This window comes from Lucilia sericata, unplaced genomic scaffold, assembly GCF_015586225.1.
Source record: "Lucilia sericata isolate MDLA Ls3-8-SP2 unplaced genomic scaffold, ASM1558622v1 Contig000172F_arrow, whole genome shotgun sequence".
Classification (NCBI taxonomy): Eukaryota; Metazoa; Arthropoda; class Insecta; order Diptera; family Calliphoridae; genus Lucilia; species Lucilia sericata.
In genome coordinates, this window is record NW_023994201.1 from 331,296 (window position 1) to 354,851 (window position 23,556).

At 29.0% G+C, this 23,556-nt stretch overlaps 4 protein-coding genes across 4 annotated transcripts in view; 2 read left to right on the plus strand and 2 right to left on the minus strand.

Moving 5' to 3' along the window:
- Window positions 1–150, plus strand: part of LOC119601506 (acetylcholine receptor subunit alpha-like 1) — a 78,943-nt gene extending 78,793 nt beyond the window's left edge. The window contains exon 11 of the transcript XR_005231239.1: window positions 131–150. The gene's annotated coding sequence lies outside the window, so the exon portion shown is untranslated. The remainder of the gene's footprint in view (window positions 1–130) is intronic.
- Window positions 151–4,062: 3,912 nt separating this feature from the next.
- Window positions 4,063–6,518, minus strand: LOC119601549. Its single transcript, XM_037952546.1, has 4 exons — window positions 6,435–6,518; window positions 4,834–5,297; window positions 4,546–4,656; window positions 4,063–4,231 (listed from the first exon to the last, which is right to left on the minus strand). Exons 1-4 carry the CDS (start codon window positions 6,516–6,518, stop codon window positions 4,063–4,065), a joined length of 828 nt encoding a protein of 275 aa, XP_037808474.1.
- A 787-nt stretch (window positions 6,519–7,305) lies between these two features.
- Window positions 7,306–18,505, plus strand: LOC119601550. The gene is made up of 6 exons (XM_037952548.1): window positions 7,306–7,500; window positions 7,609–7,829; window positions 17,283–17,481; window positions 17,852–18,063; window positions 18,138–18,248; window positions 18,316–18,505. Exons 1-6 carry the CDS (start codon window positions 7,306–7,308, stop codon window positions 18,503–18,505), a joined length of 1,128 nt encoding a protein of 375 aa, XP_037808476.1.
- Window positions 18,506–19,096: 591 nt separating this feature from the next.
- On the minus strand, window positions 19,097–21,451 carry LOC119601533. The gene is made up of 4 exons (XM_037952500.1): window positions 20,839–21,451; window positions 20,611–20,768; window positions 20,433–20,546; window positions 19,097–19,420 (listed from the first exon to the last, which is right to left on the minus strand). The coding sequence occupies exons 1-4, from the start codon at window positions 21,028–21,030 to the stop codon at window positions 19,300–19,302; spliced, it is 585 nt and encodes a 194-aa protein (XP_037808428.1). The 5' UTR covers window positions 21,031–21,451; the 3' UTR covers window positions 19,097–19,299.
- Window positions 21,452–23,556: the final 2,105 nt, after the last annotated feature.

Consider the following 23,556-nt stretch of genomic DNA (forward strand, 5'->3'; position numbering starts at 1 on the left):
GTTTATGTTTAGAGAATACACAAAAACTTTATATAATTAATATGACAAAAATAGTTAAAATATGTCGCTCATTTACTACATAACCGGCATAACTCTAAATTCTAGTTTTTATTTTTTTGAATTGTAACAGCTGTCCACTATATAAGTGAATCCTTCTATAAAACTGTATACACTGGCAGTATGCATTAACATCGAAGGCGCCTTCAATAACGTGCAATCTAATACTCTTATCAAATCCTTTGGTCCCCTTTACTCTGGGTTACCACGAATAACAGCTTCCTAAGAACCCTAAGCGAGAAAGGACTTAGACATGTCTGCTATAAGACGTTGTCGTAATACTCCTAAGGGGAAGGATCCAAATTACTTGTGTAGAAGAGCTGAAGAGGATCTTAATACGACCTTGATAACCCGGCGAATACGGAAAATTCTCTTTTCACAAGAAATACAAATATAGGCACATCGGTGCTGGTCGCTATGTAGAAGGACCTTAGGCATTAATGGAATGTAGAGCATTTAGAGAGGGCAGTGAAACTCTAGAGCACTTTCTTTGCCATTGTAATGCTTTCGCCGAAATAGGATCCAAATATCTTGGGAGTGGCCGTAACTCAGATATTTGATCATAAATTTTGATTTTTTTTTTTTTTTTGTAACACTTTGTATCTTTAAAAAAAATATAAAATTTGAAAATCAGTTGCAAACTACTAAACTAATAATTATTAAAAATTAAACTTCAAAAATTGCATCTAAACGAAGTGATCGGGAAAAATAAAAAGTATATTGAAATTAACAATTCATATAAATTAACAATTTAATATTAATTTAATTATATTAAATGAATATTAAATCTTATCTTAGAGAAACCTATTTTGCACACCTTTATATTCATTTTATATACTTTGCATTTTTTTTCAATTAATTTACAGGCCAAAATATGGTTGTTTTACAATAAACAGAGCGACTGACATATTTACATACATATATGTTTGTTTATCCCAATAAACATCGAATCAGGCCTATGAACATTCTTAAAAATGTTCCTGTATATTTCTAATTGTTTTCAAATTAAATAACTACATTACTTTTTATACCCACCATTTTGTCATTCCGTTTGTAACACATTGAAATATTGGTCATAGACCCACAGAAGTATATATATTCTGGCTCCTTATTAAATTCTAAGACAATCTAGCCATCCGTCTGTCTGTCTGTTGAAAACACGATAGAGTCCGAACGGAATGAGCTGAAATTTTCCACATATATTATCTATAATTTTGTTTGTATTGAAAATTGGCTATATTGGTTCACGTTTTCGGATTGCCCCCATACAAGTGGAACCCAAAAAAAAAAACAGCCTTAACGGGCATATATATTTTAAAAGTCTTATTATAGCGATGAAATTCAACATAAATTAGTTTCATATGAGCCTACCTACGAAATTTTATGAGGATCGGTCCGTAATTGATTCTACCCCCATATAAGTTCCCCTTCAGAAAATTTGGCTATGGTGAATCTTACATACCCTTCACCATAGAAAACTGCATTTGAAATCTAAGCTAAAAAATCTGTAATTTTAATTTGAAAACAAACATTTTCAAATTTTACAAGTAAATAATATGTTTATAAATAAATATTTATTTTATATCAAATAATTTTGCTTATTGGGATATGACTAGCAGCATACATACATGCATAACACTATTTTCAATAATAAATGTGTGTCAACATGAACAATTTTATAAGTTGAAGTTTTATTATACCCTACACCACCTTAAAGTATACCAATCGACTCAGAATCACTTCCTGAGTCGATTAAGCTATGTCCGTCTGTCCGTCCGTCCGTCTGTCTGTCTGTCTGTGTGTCCATGTAAACCTTATGCGCACTCTACAGGTCGCAATTTTTGAGATAATTTGATGAAATTTGGAACATGCACTTCTCTTGGTCCAAGGACGAACGCTATTGAAAATAGTTGAAATCGGTCCATTATTTCACCTAGCCCCCATACAACCGGACCCCCCGAATAGGGCTTTTGACCTCATAATTATGTTAAATGATCTGCTATCTCTACAAAAATTGGAAAAGTTAAGTTTTATATATGTATGTCTTAATAATTCTAGTGATTTTCGTAAAGATCGGGCATTATTTGACCCTAGCCCCCATACAAAGTCCCCCTCAGAAAATGACTTGAATGTCCACAATTCACTTATAAACAGTAGTATCACGATGAAATTTGGCACAAATGAGTTTTATATAAACATAATTCCCAACAATAAATTTTATAGGGATCGGACCAAGTTTTACTCTAGCCCCCATATAAGCGGACCTTCCGATTTGGGCCTTTTAGCTCATAACTTTGTCAAATATACTACTATCTCTCCAAAAATCGGCACAACTAAGTTGGATATAATTATAAATAACACTGTCGATTTTTATAATGATCGGGCATTATTTGACCCTATCCCCCATACAAAATCCCTTCAGGAAATGACTTGAATGTCCACAATTCACCTATAAACACTAGTATCAATATGAAATTTACCACAAATAGATTTTATATAAACATTTTATATAAAATGTCGACATTAAATTTTATAAGGATCGGACCAATTTTTGCCCTAGCCCCCATACAACCGGACCTACCGATTAGGGCCTCTTAGCTCATGACTACGATAAATATACTACTATCTTCCCAAAAATTGGCACAACTAAGTTTTATATGTAATTATAAATAACACTGTCATTTTTCGCCATGACCGGAAATAAAAAGTAGCCTATTGCCAGACATACGAATGTGCTGTGAAAATTTGAAGAAAATCGGTTTAGCCGTTTAGTAGTATATAACGTTCAAACATACAAACATATAAACACACAAACATATAAACACACAAACATATAAACACACAAACATATAAACATACAAACAAACACACATTCATTTTTATATATGTATATAGATAATTCCCAATAATACATTTTATAAGGATCGGCTCAATTTCTGCCTTAGCCTCCATACATCCGGACCTTCCGATTTCGGTCGTTTATCTTTTAACTACGTCTAATATACTACTATCTATCCAAAAGTCGGCACAATGTGGTGATGTTTGTAGCACTCAAAAATATTTGTCCTTATTAAGCTATGTCCGTCTTTGTGACCGTGTAAAACTTGTGTGCAGGCAACAGATCGCAATTTTGAATATAATATGTTAAAATGTGTCACATACTATTCTCTTGATCCACTGACGATGGCTATTGAAAATGATTAAAATCGGTCTTCTATTTTTCCTAGTCAGCATACAACCAAACATGAACAGACATTATTTGGAACCTATATAAGATTAACAGAAATGCTTCATTATTGAAATTAATCACATTTAATATTCGCAATTGATGTAGGGTATCATATGGTCGGCCACGCCCGACTATAATTTCTTACTTGTTTTATTATTTTATTTTTGTGTTTTGATGACAAACAGGATATTAAATAAAAAGTATGCATACATACATACAAATATGTGTGTTTGTATAGATATGAAAATAAAATGGACCCATTTTTCATATGTACTACTAAAAATGGCAATAATTTTTTTTGTTAGTAAATAGTTGACAAATAAGTTAGAGGAGCAGGGTAGAGTAAGTGGATGAATATTAAAATAAAAATACTAGCACTTTATTTATGACCATCGCTTTTTTTTAACAAATTTTATATAAATAATTGCAAAAAAACATTTTATACAAATATAATTGCGGAAACACTTGAATATACCATATGTATGTATGTACATATATACATATGTATGAATATGTATTAAAATAACAACACAATTTCTTTCGATAAATAAATGGATGAATTTATTAAAAATCATTATCACTTGGGTACATACACACAGAACACATGTTACAAATGAACAACACATACAGAATACATACATACATACATATGTACGTATTCATGTGTGTATGTATGTATGTTATATTTTCCAAAAACAAACAAATTTATAATCAACAGAGTTTGTATTTTTATTTATTATTTTTATATTCTGGTTTAGTCTGTCCATAAAGGACATTTAACGCATAAAATCAACCGCCCTTGTACCATGCACCACATTGGTTATGAAATCCAACCAACTTACACGGCAATGTGGACCATACAATTTAGCACATTCATCGATAGGATACGTCTGCCTTAATGAACGACCAAATATTTTATGATGAAAAACCCATGGTTTGGTGTACCTGTAACCAAATATTGACAATTAATGCATAAAAACATACACCCGTATTTATGTATGTATGTGTGTGTGTAAATTAGAGTGGTTCATCAATGAAAAACAACAAACATGGTACAAGTCACATTACTATTCACCATTTTAGGTTTCTTGTAAAAAAATTGAACCACTCTAATAGTGTCTGTTGTAACATTTACTTGCTCATAAGTACGAATGTATTTTATGGACTCATTTAATTTATTACTATTACAACAAAACAATTTATGTATGTGTAGAGTTTTATTAGCTCCAATCATACACCATTCTCCACCAAATACTTACCTGAGCAATATATGAATGATATCATGCAACAAGGAATAACCATACGGTAACAACAATTCTGATGATTCGCATAAAGTTCGCATAAAACAGTAACGCGGTAAAAATCCATGCCTAAAAAATATGTCAAATTAAATTAGTAAATTTTAAACCGAAATCTTTACTGTAATTTTTAATTATAATTCAAAATTCTAGTAGATTTTTTCCATTCAGAGAAAGGAAGGAAGGATTTTAATTTTCCGGTTATTTTATTTAAATTTCAATTTTGACAGGATTCTTATTAAAACTTACAGTAGAGACCATTTTTCGATTAAATCGTAAAACATTCTTTGGGAAATGGTTAACTTGTGAAGACTCCAAACTTCTTCGTTACGTTTGGCACGATTTAAACAAATACTCGGTAATTTGCGATTGTAGTCGTAGAAATTCCTCTTAAAACATTTCCGTTGCAGCATCTTTTTCTTAGAATATGAGTGTTTCCTTTGAATGAGTTGTTTATTTATATATTCCGGATGTATTTTAAAGTAATAATCGTGATTGTAGGGAACAATCATGTCATAATGTTGATAGTAGGGAACTTTAGTGTATGGACTTTTTGTAGTCATTGTGGGTATGGGGTGCTTTGTAGTTTTCGTCTGTTTCTTTTGAAATACATAAAAATCCGTTGGCAATTCGTAATTTAAAGTGTATTCAGCAATCAGATTTAAACCTCTAGGTGCTGGTTGTATTATCGATTTCGCCATATTACCCTGAACCTATAGGCATAATGAAAATTTATTAATTTTATAATAAATCAAAGTGTCAATCCTACCACCAGTTTCTTAATATCAAAAGCTTCAAGAAACTAGCAGTTTAAATCTTTTTTTATAAACTCACAAAAAAGGATGCTCCTTTTTTAAAAACCAAATATCGTTTAGATCTTCTAAGAAAAATATCATTTGACTTGTTTTTCATTACAAAAGTTTGCTTTTTATTAGAGGATGAGCTAACGACGTAGTATATCCAATTGTTAAGGATTTCGCTAAAAACTAGAAAATAAATGAACGTCTTCATACTGATAGACGAGTGAGTGTATGTTGCACTGTAAGTATGTTTCAATGCTGAAATATTGTTTGCAACTAAATGTCAACGCTAATGGCTAAAAACCGCATTGAGTGCAATCTGTAATTGTTGATGTTGACACTAAATATTTACAACTTGGATTCTTAAAACTCTAATGTAGTACTTTCAACCGAAGATAAATAGAAGTGAGTTATTAGTAAATTAGACAAATTACTTACATACATATATACTTCTAAATCCACACATAAAATTTAGAGCAAAAACAAAAATAGAAAAAAACTTTAGTCTCGTTTAAAATTACATCTCTCATTTACTACAAAGCTGTCATAACTCCGAAAATATCGTTTGAATGCCACATTGAGGTTGAAGAGGTTTCTTATCCAAATTTAATTTGATTTATCCAATATTCGTGAAGATACGAATTTTAGTTTTGACGTTTACACCAGAGTTCACTCCCGGACTGTAAATATTAGAAATATTTGAAAAAAAAGACAAAATTATATGAAAGGCTTTAGAAGTTCAAAAAATCCAAATTCGTAAATATGTCAGTCTTGTACTAAATAAGCGATATGTGAAAAAAAACAAAAGAAATCAAATACTGTGCAATTAATACTTTTGTTGACCCACTTCACCACATATTGTGCACAACCCAACGCAATTTCAAATACTAAACCAACCAACAGTGTTGCCCGTTACTCTTTTCAGTTCCAAATTTAGTTATAGGTCAAAATTATAAAATTTTAACAACACCTTTACTAAGGTGTATTACGAGGTCTGCCAATAAAAGTAGAAATTCTATTAAAAACAAATTTGAAATAAAAAAAAAAAACTTTTTTTCTACTCATCATGGCAACACTACCAAAATAATCATCACTACTATTCTCATAGTCATCATCATCATCACTACCAGACATCATCTTCAAAACGAAATGAGTGTATTTTTTTAACATCATGACAATGATACACACATACGAACAAACTTACTAATGTAGAAATTTTACAAATATATAATAGGTATGTATGAAAGTATGTATGGATGTAATACCTATATAGTAATTTTAAACAAAAAGAACCACTTGAACTCGATTTTTCGTTATTGTTTTTGGTGCTGATTTTGTGTTAAAAACTAATTTAATTAACAACTTAAAACAAGAAGAAACAGAAGAACTTGTCCTCAAATGATAGATACACAATCCAGCTAAATCAGCCAGAAGCTAAAAAAAAAAGTAAAATGAATCGTTCGTTTTTCAGATTTTTTTTTTTAAATTTTATTTTTATGATTATTTTACAAAAGCCCATCGAGTTAAACAAACGCACTTTAAACAACCAACTAAACCACACCACATCCTCCACAACTCCCAACAAAAAAAATAAATATAGAAAAAAATCTGCTAAAGACAGTTTTCAGTTGGCGATTGTGTATGTGTTGTTGTTGTTCTTGTTTCAGTTACCAAAACAATCGAAAAAGTATTAGAGAAAGCAGACACACTGATTCAGAGTTAAAATTAAAGAAACGGAAAAGATAAAAGTTTTCCTCCAACTCCATAAAAGGAAAAAAGTTTTACAGAGTTTTTAGTTTAAATACTAAAGGCCATGAAATTGTTGAGAGTGTTGGAATTGTTGAGTGCAACTTTGCTGCTTGTGTTTCTTTTAAAGTTGTCCTCTTCTAATAAAGTGGCAGCATTAGCGAAAGAGGATACAATGAAAAATGTAAACGACATTGATTTCTATAACGCCTCTAGTGCCCATGTGGGTGGATGTGGTGTCACTTTGGATTTAGATGAGAATAGTAGCGGGGTAACAAACTCAACAACACGAGTATTAAACAACATGAATGGCGCAGCTCATTCTAGGGGTAAACGTTTTATTGCTTTTCCAGTTGGTTCATCATTTTCGGTAAGCGAAAGACTAAAAACATTCAAAAGTGTTTACACGCTTTTATAATTGACAATTTATTTTAAACTCTCCCCCCACACCATCTGTAATGCTTGCTGCTGTTTGCAGACTGCCGTTTGTTTGACAACTGGTGTTGTGGGGAATCCTGATTATCGATATTTAAGTATGGGTTTAAATTGGGGAATTGCTTATGAATTGCCAAACACAACATGGGTGCTTCAACATGCCAACGGCTTTGGTCCCAAACATAAAGAGAAGGTTGTTAGTCCACAAATTAAGCGTAGACATCGCCGTGATCTGTATGGCAAATTGGAAACTCTAATAAATGGGTGAGTAGTAAAATCGTTATTTACCGACATAAGTCAAATGAAAAGCTCATTTTATATTTAAATCTACATGCATGTTCAATTTCCATGCATACACTCAAAGAAAATGTGTAACATGTGGTAAAGGCTATTTTAGTATTTTGATTTAGATTTACCCCCATATTCATAAACGCTAAATAAAGTTGTTGATTGTAGGAATTTTGTATGGAAAATGTGTGTAATAAACCTAAAATAAACGTTTAATATCTTTATGAATACGAGGGTTAGTATATAAAATAGTCGCCGCTACTAACAACAGTACCTAAAAATAGTAGTAGATCAAAAAAGTTGAATATTGGCGGTATATATAATATTTCTGAATAATTTATACTATTTACTCAGGTTTCCTATGTTGTTTCGAAATCTGTTTTTAGACTTTCCCATATACATACATAGAAAAACAAACTTTTGGTCATATTAGATTTTTAATATTTCAACTTTTTTAAAATAAATATTTTCTCTGAGTGTATAAAAATAAAACGACCACATACTTTGAACTTAACCACTTTGTTATGTTTATGATATGAATATGATAAATTGATTTTTTCTTTTTACGGTTTATTTTATTTTGCTCAACTTTAACATAAGTATGGACGAATATTCGTTCATATTTTTGTTTATTTAAGGACCTCAATAGTAGTAAAACAAACACACCAGAACAGGACAGAGGAAAAAATGGAACAACAACAATAATATATGTACATTCCGAAAATGCTCTTCTTAGTATTTGCTTGTTATCGTGCATTTAACATGTTTAAGTAGTTTGCCAATCACAACTTGACAAATATTTATGGTCCTCTCATTTATGGTAACTACCACACTCTACACACTACTTTTCTCATTTCCCCTAGACAAATTTATACATATACAAACAAATATACAAATGTATGTATGTATGTACATTTATATGTATTGAATTTTTTCTGTGTTATGAGGCACTTAAATACTTTTTTCTTATTGTTGATGTTGGCCTCAGTTTTTGTCCCCTTAAAGCGCCAGAAATTTCATAAATATTATTACTGTTTTTGTTGTCTGTTATTGTTGTTTTCATATTTATTTTAATATGATTGTAGATGATAGTTTTGCTTTCATTTTTATCTGTGATAAAAGTGTGAGATTTACCTTTTGGCTTGAAAGACAAACAAATCGTCACCTAAATTGCTAAAAGTCCTGGCGAAGCAAACAAAAATTTAGGGATATAAACTTTTAATATAATTTAAAGATCTCACAGTGTGAGAAACCCCCAATGTAGAAGAATTAATATGAATCTCTGTAATTTGTGATCTGATTAAATGGAACACATTAAGCATATCTTCATAATCTTCTAATTGATCAGATCACGCTTTAAATTCCGAAGTCTTTCAAAGTGAACTTTGAAACACCATACCTTTCTGCAAATATGTTTATATTTTCAAAATAAAATGTGTGTACTAGTAAGAGTATTCAACATTTTAGTTAACGATATATTTAATATATCGACATACAACTATTGAGAGAAAGTGCATGAGTGAGTGATACTCTCAATACAATCTTTATAAATTTGTTGTGATAAGCATAAGGAAGGATGAATAGCAAAAAAGTAAAAATGAAATGATAGAAATGATGCCTCAAGTGACTTTTATTTCTATTTGTATTTTAATCTGCAGTTGTTTGTGTTTATTCGTAAGAGTTGTTGTAAATGTGAGTGTATGAAGCCGTCAGTGTATGAGCCAAGGTATTATTAGAACTGCTACTTGTTGTCTAAATATCCTGTTGACTCTTTTTTATTTTTTTCGATAATATGTCAGATGCATATACACTCTTAAATAGCACGGAATTGGTTTTTTTATATGTCTCAAGTAATCTGGATTCTATATAGCTGTATTTGAAAGGACGTAGTTATATTAACAAACGTATAAAATATATATACAGCAGATTCTTTACTTGTTAAAATTATTGCTGTAATATTTCCAATTTTTTTCTTGATGTTGTTCCCAAAGCTGCAGGGTGGTGCAACCAAGAAAATATGTATTTCCCAAATGTTTAAATGCTTGTATACAAAAGTATGTACGTATCTGTGTATTTCTATATGCGTATTGGTATGTTTATTTAGCAAATGATATTTGTGCAGGTTTATGCAAATAACAACACACATACATACATACAAACAAACAAAATATCATATGAATATGTATTATATGCATTTATTGTTTGTTTGTTGTTATTTACACCAGTATAGTTGATTGTTGAATAATTTTTCTAAACATACATATGGGCAATTTCATGTCAAGTGACCCAACTCAAAAAATAGATTTTGACGAAATTTGCACCAAGGTTAGTAATATTGGAAACAATGAAGAAATATCTATCTGAACTCCTTTGCACAATTTTTGCTGGGACCAATAGGTGCAAAGTTACACTCATTTCAATAAAACTCTGTATGACCCAAATGTCCAACTTTGACTCCCTCTAAGTCCGGCAGTTCTTGACCGATAGAGCTTGACCTATAGTACTAACCATGGTGTAAATTTCATCAAAATCGATTTTTTGAGTTCAGTCATTTGACACAAAATTGCCCATATGTATGAATATTAGGCTGAACACGAATACATTTCATAGGACATGATTGAATTTTCTTGTTGTAATTTCATTTGATTTAAAGTAAATTATGACCAAATTGTATATGATTTCTTAATTAAATTATGAGAAAATCAGCAAAACTTGTCATATATTTCCAATGTTAGAATCCTAATAAATTTATAAACAGAGCCACCCTAATGTATATATGTATGTGTGTACATATCTACATCAATATAGAAATGTGTTTTTATATGTATTGTATGTATTGTATATATGTACCAGTATATGTATACATATGTGTATTTGTATGTGGTTGTTACAATAAAATATTGGCCAACATTTTATTGGCATTTAAATTGGGTTCCTTTTTTGTTGTTTTTGTTTTCTCCACAAACAAAACAAAAATTTGCTTTAAAATTACTATAATCTTTTTAATTTTTTTTTTTACTTTGTTGTGGTTTTTATGGTCAATAGATACAACTTGATATAGAACAATGTTGCCATTTACAACGAAATCGAAAATATGATATGTTATAACCAAATACAATTACAAAATCTATAGAAATTCAAATTCCATAAAATTATTTGCGGTCTATTTGTATAGGAATGGCAACACTTTCAATATAAATATAATACATATACTATTCACACATATGTATGTATGTACATATGTATATCATATGTATTATATTCACCAATATTAAATAAAAATAATTACATGTGTTTGTGTTTATATTTATTTTAAATATTTCACTTTGTTTTAACAATCTCTCACCAAAAAAAAAAAACTGTATAAAAATGTAATTTTTAATTTTGTAATTAGTACATTAAAATGTGGTTTTGTAATTAAAAAAGTAAAATACAATTTATAACAGAAACTTGTAAATATTCAAAAAAAATAAAACGTAAGAAGTTAGACTTTTTGATTTTATAAGTAAACTAAACACTTTTATAATCCGATTTGTTTAAATTAAATTCTTTATAAAAAAATCTGAAAATGCACAATTAGATATCCGAAACAAAATTTATGAAGCCAAAGAAGAAAAGGTTAATTTGAGCAATTCCGACAGTGTGTATAATAATCTACGTCTATAATGATTATATAATGGAGCTATGGTAAATACATATGCATATTATTTGACCTTAATTTACCACTCGTATAGTTCTGGAATTCGCCTGGCTTAAGGATATATTGTATTATTTATAATTTATATTCTAACATTTAATTTGTTTTCAAAAATATTATATTCAAAGCACAATTATTTATCATTATTAATAAATGACAGTCTGCTTAAGTAAATATTAATATAATAAACGAAAATGTGTGTATATTTGTTGAAGTATGTATTTAGTTGAACTATTATAGATTTATTTTTTTTTTTAACTTCCATAGAAATTGACCCCGCCTGAGGTTAAGTAACATGTAATTTTCTTAGTATTTTCGCTGAATATTATTCATTTATTTCATTTCATTCTTTTATAAAGTCATTCCTCGAGGTTATTTAATTTAATCATGATGTGTATTCTATATAAGCCAACACAATATAGTGAAATTTTCATTGTTATTGTAGTACACTTCACGATGATGAAATAAGGGAACTAACTAACTGTTTCATAGGTCTGTTTGTAATATTCATTCGGAAATAAACATTTGGGTGATTTAAGTCTAACTAGAATCAATTCTTCCAAGCTTTTTCTTAAAAGATTCGTGTTAATTACATAGGCCAACAAAATTTGAAAAGGCACAAAACCCACAGACAAAAGTATACTTTTCTAAGAGCATCACTGAATTCGAATATTGGTTTTCAAAATATATTGTCATGAATTTTGAAAAAAAGTATTTGCCATATTTAGTTTAACCAGGGTTTTCTTCTATGACACGATATCTGAAAAACCTTATGTGGTGTACTTTAATCTCTGGATTAAAAATTTGACAGCCTTTGTAATTTTGTCCATTTTCAATACTAAGTCTTTCTAAATGTTTTCCTTTAAGTCTTCTCCTCCGAGCCATATCATGCCTTCCACAGAAAGCTTAGAATTTTACAAACACCCAACAAACGGAAATAATCATATTTTTAGTCTTAAAAACTAAACACTTTCTTTTCATGGTTTTCATTCTTGCTAAGTAAATAGCAATAATTTAATTCATGGTCAACCCTTTAACATTTAATAGACACATTTTGTGGCTTTAGACAAAAGTCGAGCAATTTAATAGAAATATCATATGAATTTCCGTCCACCTATGCATCCACGTACATGTTGTAAACAAATCTTTAATAACTTTAGTATGCAGTATTTGTTTTTGAAATATGTAACTCAATTTATGTTTATGTTTCGGTTTTAGGTTTAAATTTTGAATTGTTGTCGGTTGTCCACCTGTATGAGACATATGCAATTTAACAATTGTTTATAGAAAATGACAAATCATATCAATCAAACTACATTGAAAGGACTCTTCATGTAAAATGTAACAAACGAAATTTCTGACACTGGCAACTCAATTAAGTTCAATTGCCACTCTTGTATTGTTTTTGATTTTGTTGCTTGTGTCATTGGCTTCGTTGATGTCATCATCAGAGATTGAGTTTGTATTCAAAATTCAATGCAAATTCACGCAAATGAATGAAAGAATGAATGAATGATTGCATCAATGTGTTGTGTAGACAAACTCATTCATATATGCGCACACACTCAAACACCAACAAAGAACCTAAAAATCTCCAAATATCAACATAATAAACTTTAATGATTTTTATATTTGAAATATGTTTACCTTTAGGTAAACAACACAATTTTAAGAGAAATCTTAAATATTGCAAGTACTAGATGGAATTCGAATTAGAATGCATGATTATCAACAAACCTTTGAAAGTATACATACTTACAATTACTTACGCAGAAGTGCGTACAAGTTTGTTACTTTGTTAATAATGCAAATGTGCAAATCCTTTTTCGCCTGTCTTGCAAAAGTGCGAGGGCTATCAACAGAGGTTATCATATCAAATTCCATGAGATGCTAACACTAAACTTAAGCAAACGTAATGAAGTGTAATGTACATATAAATACAAATCTGGCTTCGTATTCTATTATGTACATACGATATGTAAACTTTTGTATATGTATGAAGTTGTATTATAAACATGCCAACATACATATATATTATTTTGTGTATTAGGTGCAGTGTTGCCAGAACTCCCTCAGAATAAAGTCAAAAATAACGGTCAAAAAAGTGCAAATTCGTTTAAAAAAGTGCTAAATTCAAATCAAGTTTTTAAAAGTCCATTAAGCCATGTTTACCCGTCTGTTCGGCTGGCTGTCCAGGTATAATGTACAGGTCGAAATTTTTCACATAATTCAACGAAAATGCAAAAAACTATTTCAAATTGGTCCATGATTTGACCTTGCCTATATATATATATATTCCTTTACAAAATCCATAAGGGGTAATTTAAAAAAAAATTCGAACAAAAAGTAGGATTTTGAACATGACCCTCCCCGATTTCGATGAAATTTGGTACACACATTCTTCATGTAAATAAAGAATTTAAAGTTCTCCAAAATTTTCAAATTCGTTACGGTCCAGATTTTATCGATGTTTAAAGTTCATATTTTTTTTGGATTTTTTTTCAACAAGCATTAAATTTTACATCGTATATTTTCTGAACTGCTAATCCGATTTTAATCGTTTTAGTTCCCAATTAATGCATATGTCTTGTAGCTTGATAATATTCAAGATATTTAAAAATTTAATATTTTATTTGACGATGAACACAAAAAAGTTTAAGAATTTGAAACAAAAATTAAATTGTTTATGAACAAAAAATTAAAATTTTTGAAATTTGTATGGAAATGATATGGATTATTTTACTAAAAGTTAATTTACTTGAGATCCCCTCATTGTTTCATTCTGAAATTTTTATATTTTATTGAAAACACTATAAGCAATCTTATGTGAAGGAATAAAGATATCCTTGATTAAAGGACGTTGTTTGATGTCATCATCCTTACGTAAAACTGAAATATTTTCAAACTGCAAGACATAGGTTTTAATTAGGAACTAAAACGATAAATATTTTAGAAAATATACGATGTCAAATTTAATGCTTGTTGAAAAAAATCTTAAAAAATTTGAACTTTGAACCTTGATAAAATCTAAAATGTAATGAATTTGGAAATTTTGGAGAACTTTAAACTTCGTATTGATACAAAGAATGTGTGTACCAAGTTTTATCAAAATCGCAAAGGGTAAGGTACAAGGTAAAATTTCATTAATGCCCCTAAGAATAAGTATATACATATGTATATGTATTTAAATAACTAATAACACTAGATAACAACGATTTTGTTTAGGATATAAAACCTATATGGTTTTCTTTGTTTAGGACGTCTAAGACCAGAAAAAAAATCTTTTAATTATTCATTAAAAAAAATGCTAAAAAAGGGTTCAATTCGGAAGAAAAAATTTTATATTTATAGTTTTAGTTATTTTTTATATAAACTATTTTATGGGTCTTATTCACAACAATTTAGCAAAAATATTGAAAATTCAGTTGAAATAATCTTAAATCTAGGTGAATAGATGTCAGGTTTATTACTCATACTTCCAAGAGCTTTTAGGAAACAATATAAATGTTAATATGACAAATGAATTATGAGGGTTATATTCAAATACGCAAGTTTGTAATTTCTCCTCTATATAAATCCTCTTTCAGAAAATAAATTTATTCTCAATAAATTATTAAAACATTTTAGTATTGTGATACATTCGAAAAAATTATTTGTTTTAAAACATCCTTCTTAGAGCTCGGTCCGTGATCCAAACCATTAAGATCGTATTCCGAAAATAAAATGCACTTTTAATGCTAAAAATTTCTAGCAACAGACGAAAAAGTGCTAAAAAGCATCTAACACTTTTTTCTAAAAAAATAAGTGCAGCCGACGAAAAAAGTGCTAGAATTGCTCTTTAAATGCCGTCAATGTTTAGGTGTCAATGTTTCCATTTAAAGTGAAAGTTTAATAGATTCTAAGATACCGTTTCTCAAATTTTTTGTATTGGCGTCAAAACCCTTAAAAAAGGACATTTTTCCTTTAATCCAGCCCACTAATATTGGAGTCAGGAAAAAAATTTATTTTCGATGGGAACATCAGCAACTCTATTTTGGAGCCACCCTAAAATACATACATACGTATATGCTGCATGTAAAATCGTACACACAAATACATACATGTTTCTATGTACTCAAGACATGTTTGCTACTTAGAAATGCATTATGGAACCAATATGACAATATGATAACAATTGTTACATGTCAACTATCATGACGTTTTCTTGTTGCATTCAAATCTTATGCGGTTTAAAGATGTAAATGTGTTTCTATTTCACATACATTACATATGTAAATATTTGTGTAAGAATGATACAATTGCCTCAGGCACGGGTAGGCAATCCGAAACTACTTATTTTACCTACCAAAATGGGCCAATTTGGTGACTAGAAATTTCAACAACGTCTTCTCTTAGATCGAAGTCAAATGTCAACAGAAAAGTAACAACTCTCTTGTCTCTGCATTACAAAGTGTACATTCGGGACGAAAGAGTCAACCAAGTGGTTGCAGATTAGTGAAAATTATTATATTTTACGGATGTATTGATTCCTTGTCGAACTATTGGGACAAATATGTTGGATTTTGATAGAAACAATGACCTTTTTTACCCAAAGCAATAAACCAGAAAACTAATTGTACGTCTGAATATGAAATTTATAACTATTTTAGTAAATCTATTCTCGACTCAAGTGTATTTTGCATCTTCGTTGCAATTGTTTTCTTTGTGGAAGTAAGATGTTTTTATGTGTAATTGCACATTAACGTTGGCTGCAGACTTGTTAATTATGACACCTATTGCAAGAATTTGTGTACAATTTCAACGTATACAACCAGAAACATTACATTTCAATAACAAACTCTACCACAAAAAAAACTTTAACACAAACACAAATTTTTGCAACAAAATATTGAAGCTTCAACACAATGCATTTACATGTCGTTTTCACAAAACATTCATTTGTTCATTCATTCATTCATTCATTCATTCATTCATTCATTCATTTATTTATTTATTTACTTACTCTTTCTCTCGCACATTTTCTATTCCATTCTATTCTCTTCTATACAATTTAATTAAGAGTTCAATACATCATGCACATAAATACTTTTACATTCTCACGTACATTTTTGGCTTAAAATACGATTTGAGTAGAAAATTAAAACAATTGTACAAAGTGCAAACAAGCAAACAACACTCACTCACACTTCATTTCGTGTTGTTCATGAATTTATTAAATTTTCATTAAACTGTTGTTGCCGCACTTGCAACATGTCACACCACAATATTCACTCGTCGTCATTGTTTAACTTTTTATTAAACAAATTAAATAGATTTTGTTTAATTAAGATATTGATGATCATACCAGTAGTTTATGGAGATGCTGCAAAACTTAAAACTACCTTAAATGCGTCAGCAAGCGAGAATTGTTCAACATTTGTAATACCACATGTTGTCGGTGACAACGATGTTTTAGCAATAAACAATTTTGATGGAAATTTCTTTAGTAAAAATCAAATCATATTTGACACATTGCAACGTAAAATGCACACTGACGATAATGATTTATTATCACTATCATTGAAAAATTGTTCTCGTAGAAGAACTACCAACTGTGTCAGTAAAACGTGTGCCACCAACATTACCACATCTGCAACCAAAAACATCAGCAGCAATAACAGGACTTATGCAACTACAACACAACTAATAACAGTCATGGCAACCGCAGACATGATGACAAATACAAAAACAAGTTCAAATATGGCTAAAACAGCCATGTCTAATGTATCAAACCCATCCTCGCTGTCTTCAACATCAGCAACCTCATCTTTGTCTCCAATATTATTGTCATCATCAACAACAACATCACCATCATTATTATTGCAGAAGCAGCAACGTTTACTTTCTCGTCCAAAACGTTATCTTTCATTTCCGGAAGGATCATCATTTTCCGTATGTTTCTAAAGACTTAAGTGCCGATGGTTGTGGGTAGATATAAAAGTTTTTACGTACGCATACATACATACAATGTACATATTTATACGTATGTGGTGAGTGGTTGAATTTCGTTTTCCCCAAACACACACATACATATTTCAGGTTTTAAGCCAACTTTGATTGTCCAACATTTAAAACTCCATCTTCACCAGGTGAAATTTTAAGTTGTTATTGTTTTAGTTCTTTTAACCTGGAAATGCTCTCATGAAAAGGAAATCTGAAGCAAGAATTTGCCAATTAGTGCGTTAATTTCTTTGTCCATTGCATCCATACATTGTTGTTACTATGTTTCTCTTTTTTCTTTGTATTTCTGGTTGTTCTTTAGGTTGCTGTTTGTTTTACTGTGGGCATTATTGGTAATCCCAGATACAACTATATGAGCTTTGGCCTAAATTGGGGTGTAGCATATGACTTGCCCAATACCACATGGATTCTTAACCATTTGCATGGTTTTGCCAAAAGGCCTATACCTGTGGCCGTATGGCACAGACGATCGAGGCGCTCTTTATATAAAGAAATTGAAAATGTAGTTGATAAGTGAGCCAATGTTCAACAAATTAAGTTTCCTTTGTAAATTCATATTTTATCTTTATTTTGTTTTTCAAATTTAGCATGGGATATAATGGACGCGACTGCATATTGAGAGCTTTATGCGAAAGTCGGCAATATTTTCAAAAAACCAAAATGGGCATGATTGGAGAAATGTTAAAAGTTATTTTTAGGTATGTTTTATGATTACCTTTTTGTTCTTAGTAAAATGTATAAATAATACGTTACAAAACATTGCAGTCTACCCAAACAGCGTATATTTACGCGGGAATTAAGTGAAAATCCAGACATCGAGTTATATGATGGTGCCTATAGGAGAGCTCGTTCTATCAGTGACTGTTCGGAACAGTACGATTGTGATTTTTCATTATTGGAATTAGCATTTGGCAAATATTCTACCCCTCCCCTTGGATACTATACTAAACATTAAATTTTATATTAAAAATATTTTTGTAATTCTGTCAAATTTCACAATCATTCTAAAAATAAAAAGTACGAATTCTAAAATTATTGTAAACATTTCTTTTGAATCGCTCTTGATTAATGCGGTATTGTACGAGTGGTTTCTGGTATTAATATTAAATTATCTTATTTTAATCTAAATAGTTTAGTTTTAGAATAATTTGATTTGGTGATTTTGGTTTGCGTAGATTGTTTGTTTAATGTAATTCATAATGACAAATTAATTTCAAATAATTTTCAACATTATGTAAAATGTAAAAACTTTATTTGAATTTTGACGAAACCACAATTACGTTTATACTACGCACCTAAATTCAATATTATAATGTACATATGTATGTATCTTTATTAATGTAGTTGTATACAACATTCAGTCAAATATCTAATAAATACGTTTGTCTAATAAAAGTTTTACGCCGTAGTTAATCGTTGACATTTTATCGTTGTGCGGTTTTGTAGAGTTTATGTTGTGAAAGTATAATGAAATTTTAATGTGAACAACAAACATAGTTGTTGAAAATTAATACCTTCTCGAGTACTCAATCATTTTTTTATGTTTGTTTTTATTTTACAAAGTTATTACAACACATTGCTATTATTGATTATTAATAATACAAATTGAAGGACATGCACGTGTTTTCATTAAAATTTTAAAACAAAATTTGAATTCAAATCGACAAGGAATACAAACCAAAATAAATAAAATTCGTTTAAAAATATTTCTTAATTTAATTTCTTTAATTAAAACATAATCTAATTCTACTATACATCATCTGTAAATGGTGATATATTATTAAAACTTAGAGGACAATGACTGTGAAGTATTTGATGGCAGTTCTCATGTTTTAAATAGGGAAAATGTCGCTTGTCATCATCATTTAAACTGAAATTAAAAGAAAATAGTATTAAAATTATATATTTATTAATTTATTAAAAAATTAATCAAAAAAAGCTAAGTTCTAAACATTATATCATCATCACAAATTTTTTTTTTACTTTGACACTTTTTAAGGATTCAAAAAACATGTGACTATTATTTAGAAAATTCAAATATATCTTCCCCCAGATACAGTTATTGAATTTGTGTTGTTGTAAGTCTGTTGTCATTTAAAAGGTTTCCGTTAGCGGAAATAAGTGCAATATCCTTATCCCTATTATTATTCCAATATCTAGCCTGTTCTTTTATAACTAACAAGGAAGTTCTAACTAAACTTGTTGTGGTGTGCGAACTTGTAACCAATACAACTACGACAACTAACACACATCCATTGGTCGAAAAGGACATTTTAAGGTGTTTTCTTTTATTTTAATTTCACATATTTTCATAGTTTTTATTTTCATTAGGAAAACTTTAAGTATCAACATATGTTTATACGTATGTGGAGAACTTAATAAAATATTGTTTATTTTATTGACAACATGGGTTGTTTTCACTAAATTTATTAGATTTAGTTTTTTATCACTTTAAAAATTGATAAAAATCTGAGAGTTTTGAAAAAAGCAGAAAACTTTCTTTATTATACAATTTTTGTGAAACATGAGATTTTTGTACGAATAATAAAAGTGAACTTGTTAACTTAAAAAAAAAAACATCAGTAACTCTTAATAAAAAAAATATTCAACTTTATCTTCCAGACTTTAATAATTTTTACGAAAACACTACAAAATTTCTCATTTTCTTACTACTTGCTTTCCTACAGAATTAAATTTACACATGTAGTTGTATGACATTTACATTTTATGTCAAATTCGTATTGTTTTTTTATTATGTCTATGTATGTGTATATGTATGTAATTAATTATTTTTTAATTTCCTAATGTATTTCGAAAAATTTTAAAATTTAAAAAATTATCAATAAAATTTTAAATTAATTGCATTCATTTGTTCAACTTACGTAAATATATATTTTAAAAGTTTAAACAGCATGCCGCTACTGAATTCACTCTCACCATCCAAATGGGCGGTACAAAATGACTTTAATATACAAGCCTGCCCATCCAGACCATTACTAAAACAATGGAAATATGCAGTAAAATACAGTTTAGACAATATTTGGATAAACTTGATCTTACCCATCTAGAACATCGGTTAATGATTGAAAGACATCTCTTTTAAAAAATGGTCTCCTACGATCGGCCTTGTCTGGAAATGGAAAATTGGCACGAAAACCAAAACCATAACCCCACAATGTGTTCACTTTTAGAATGTTGTTTTTAACTGTGGTCCGCCACTATAAAATAAACGGAACATCTATACATTATTATATACACTAGCAATAATTTATAAAATTTTGAACTTACCGACATACGAGACCCTTTGGTAAAATCTAAATAACGTTTCCCTCTCTTCAAAGTGGGCAAGTTTTTGCTATCAGTTTCATTTGTGTGTTTTTCATACTCGGAAGACAACTGTTGAGCATCCGCATTAAATTGTTCGGGTAATATAAAAACAAATAAGACAAACAAATTCAACCAAAATAATTGCATTTTCATTTCCTATTTATACTAATTAATAAAAAAATTCTTTAACTCGCATCTACGAACATGAATGTAACGGTTGGTTACTCGAATAAATTTTTAATTGTTTTTCGTGTGTTTTGTGCGTTTGCAATAAATTATTTAAAATTTATAGTTTGACTTCCTTCTACGGTCTTAACAATTAATTTTGCAATAAAATAAGACAATAAAATGAATTTATTATGCGCTATCCACGAACGGTTCTTTTCATTTCACACTCTCATTTCTCATTCCTTATATTTCTTTTTTGCCACTCATTTTTCAGGACACACTTTACAGTTCTTTCCCGGCTTCTGATTTTGTTTCTTTTTTTTTCATTTAATTCCTTCCAGTGGATTAAAGGTTGTTAACACTAGTTGTTGAGTATTGTTAATGTTTTATTCGTAGACTTTTTTCTCTTCTGCACTTTAAGTAAAATAAATTGTCTTTAATGTCTTTTTATCCACAAGAATAAATTTACATACATACATATGTATGCATGTATGTATGTATGTATATTTATGTACTTACATACAAATTCATTTATTAATATTTATTTTTCTTTGATTTTTATTTATTTTTCTCATTTGCGTATCAGTAGATGTTCTCTAGTATGTATGTGTATCTTATTAACTGTGTCTTTATGTCATCATGATTGTCACATCAGTAAAATTTAGTTAATATTCAAATTATACACCTCAAACCATCGCTACGGCTGCAATTGCTTCTCAAATTAAAATAAAATTTTATTTTAACGTTTAAGATCCAGTACTAGTTTTAAATGAAATGCTAGAATATCGATTTGGTTGTGATTAACTCCCAAATTCATTTGTAAATGCTTAAAAGTAAACGATTAAAATCTTTGTGAGAACGAGAAATATTTATAAATTTCTAATTCTAATAGTTTTTTATACGAAAATTTGTATAAATTCTGAAGATGATCAAAAAGTTTAAGAATAGTAATGATTTAATATTTTTAAAATTTACTTTAAATCGTTATTGGATTTACAACAGCATATCTATAAAATTATGAAGTACGAGTATTGAAGTATGTTCATATTTTATCATGCATATTAAAGAATGAAATCAAGACTAACAAAGATATATGTATGTACATTCACCAAATAGATAAGTACCATACAAATGGTAAAGGTGGCCCACCCTATATGTAAGTATGTACATTGCAAGCGGGATAAAAATAGCAAATTGATCGCCCATAATATTACATTATATTATGCAAGATAGCGATGGAATAAACTGAAGACCATGAAATAACTCTTTTATTAATCTGAATATAAATAAAAAAATTATTTATATAAACACGTACATATGTACATATTTACGTTATCGCATATTTGTAAATATTTATATACATATGTATATGTTTATAATAAAGTCAACCTACTTTACTTCCTCCACGACTTGAAAAACTAAGCTGAAAGTTATGTGGAAAAATAAATGTTCTATATTTCTATTGACATTTGACAATTTGTTGACAATTTAAGAAGTAAACAGAAATACTCCAAATGGAAAATGTGTAAATTACTTTTACTCGTATGCATTCATAAGTTCATAATGAAAACTAGACTTACATTTATTTTCGAAACTGAAGTAAATTTATTCTTAACTTAAGCAATGATTTTTAAATTTACAAAATTAAGCACAAAAATTATAGCGTTATACCATATTTATAATATATTTTCATAACATATCTCTGATTCACTACAAGACTGTGTAAAAATTATTTAAAAAATAGTAAAATATCATAAAATATTCACTCGAAACGATTTTTTTTTGAGTTATAGTATTTTAGTACAACAAATGAGCGAGATGATTAATATTCATGTATAAGAAGTGATTACTCATTTCAAATTATTTTAAACATTAAAAAATCCATTATTTGCAAAACACCGACTCATACAGACACTTATATAAATATTTATGTATATTTGTACATTTTCAAAAAATTAAACACAAATATTGTTACGATTTAAACAAATATTCCGTTAATTTTAAATCAAATACTTAATAAAACAAACGGTCAGTCCGTTACGGTCAAAATCATTTATTGTGAATCACAAGTTAACACCCAGGTGTGAATATTCATTAAATCGTTCGTAGTAACGGTTCCAAGTTCTAAAACTGTTAATTAATTCAACATGAAAGTGCCCTACTTTGGTTTTAAATTGAAAACAAGAATCTAGAATTATTAATGTACAATGTACAAATGTGTGTTATTTTTATTTGCTACGTAAATCGTGATGATTTTGATAAACTTTCATTCTACAAGAAAATATTAGAAAGAGTACAAATTATAATAAAATTCAAATTGAAATTTCCGATGTCTCATATCTATGCAGTATATGACCATTTTTTAACGTTTTTTTTTTTTTGCTTTTGGATCTCAGGAATGAAACGAACATTTGATATTTGAAATAAAAATAATTATTGTTTATATGATGATTAAAAATATAAAAGTAATAGTTTATAAATGTATATGCTAATATCTAATTATTTTCGATT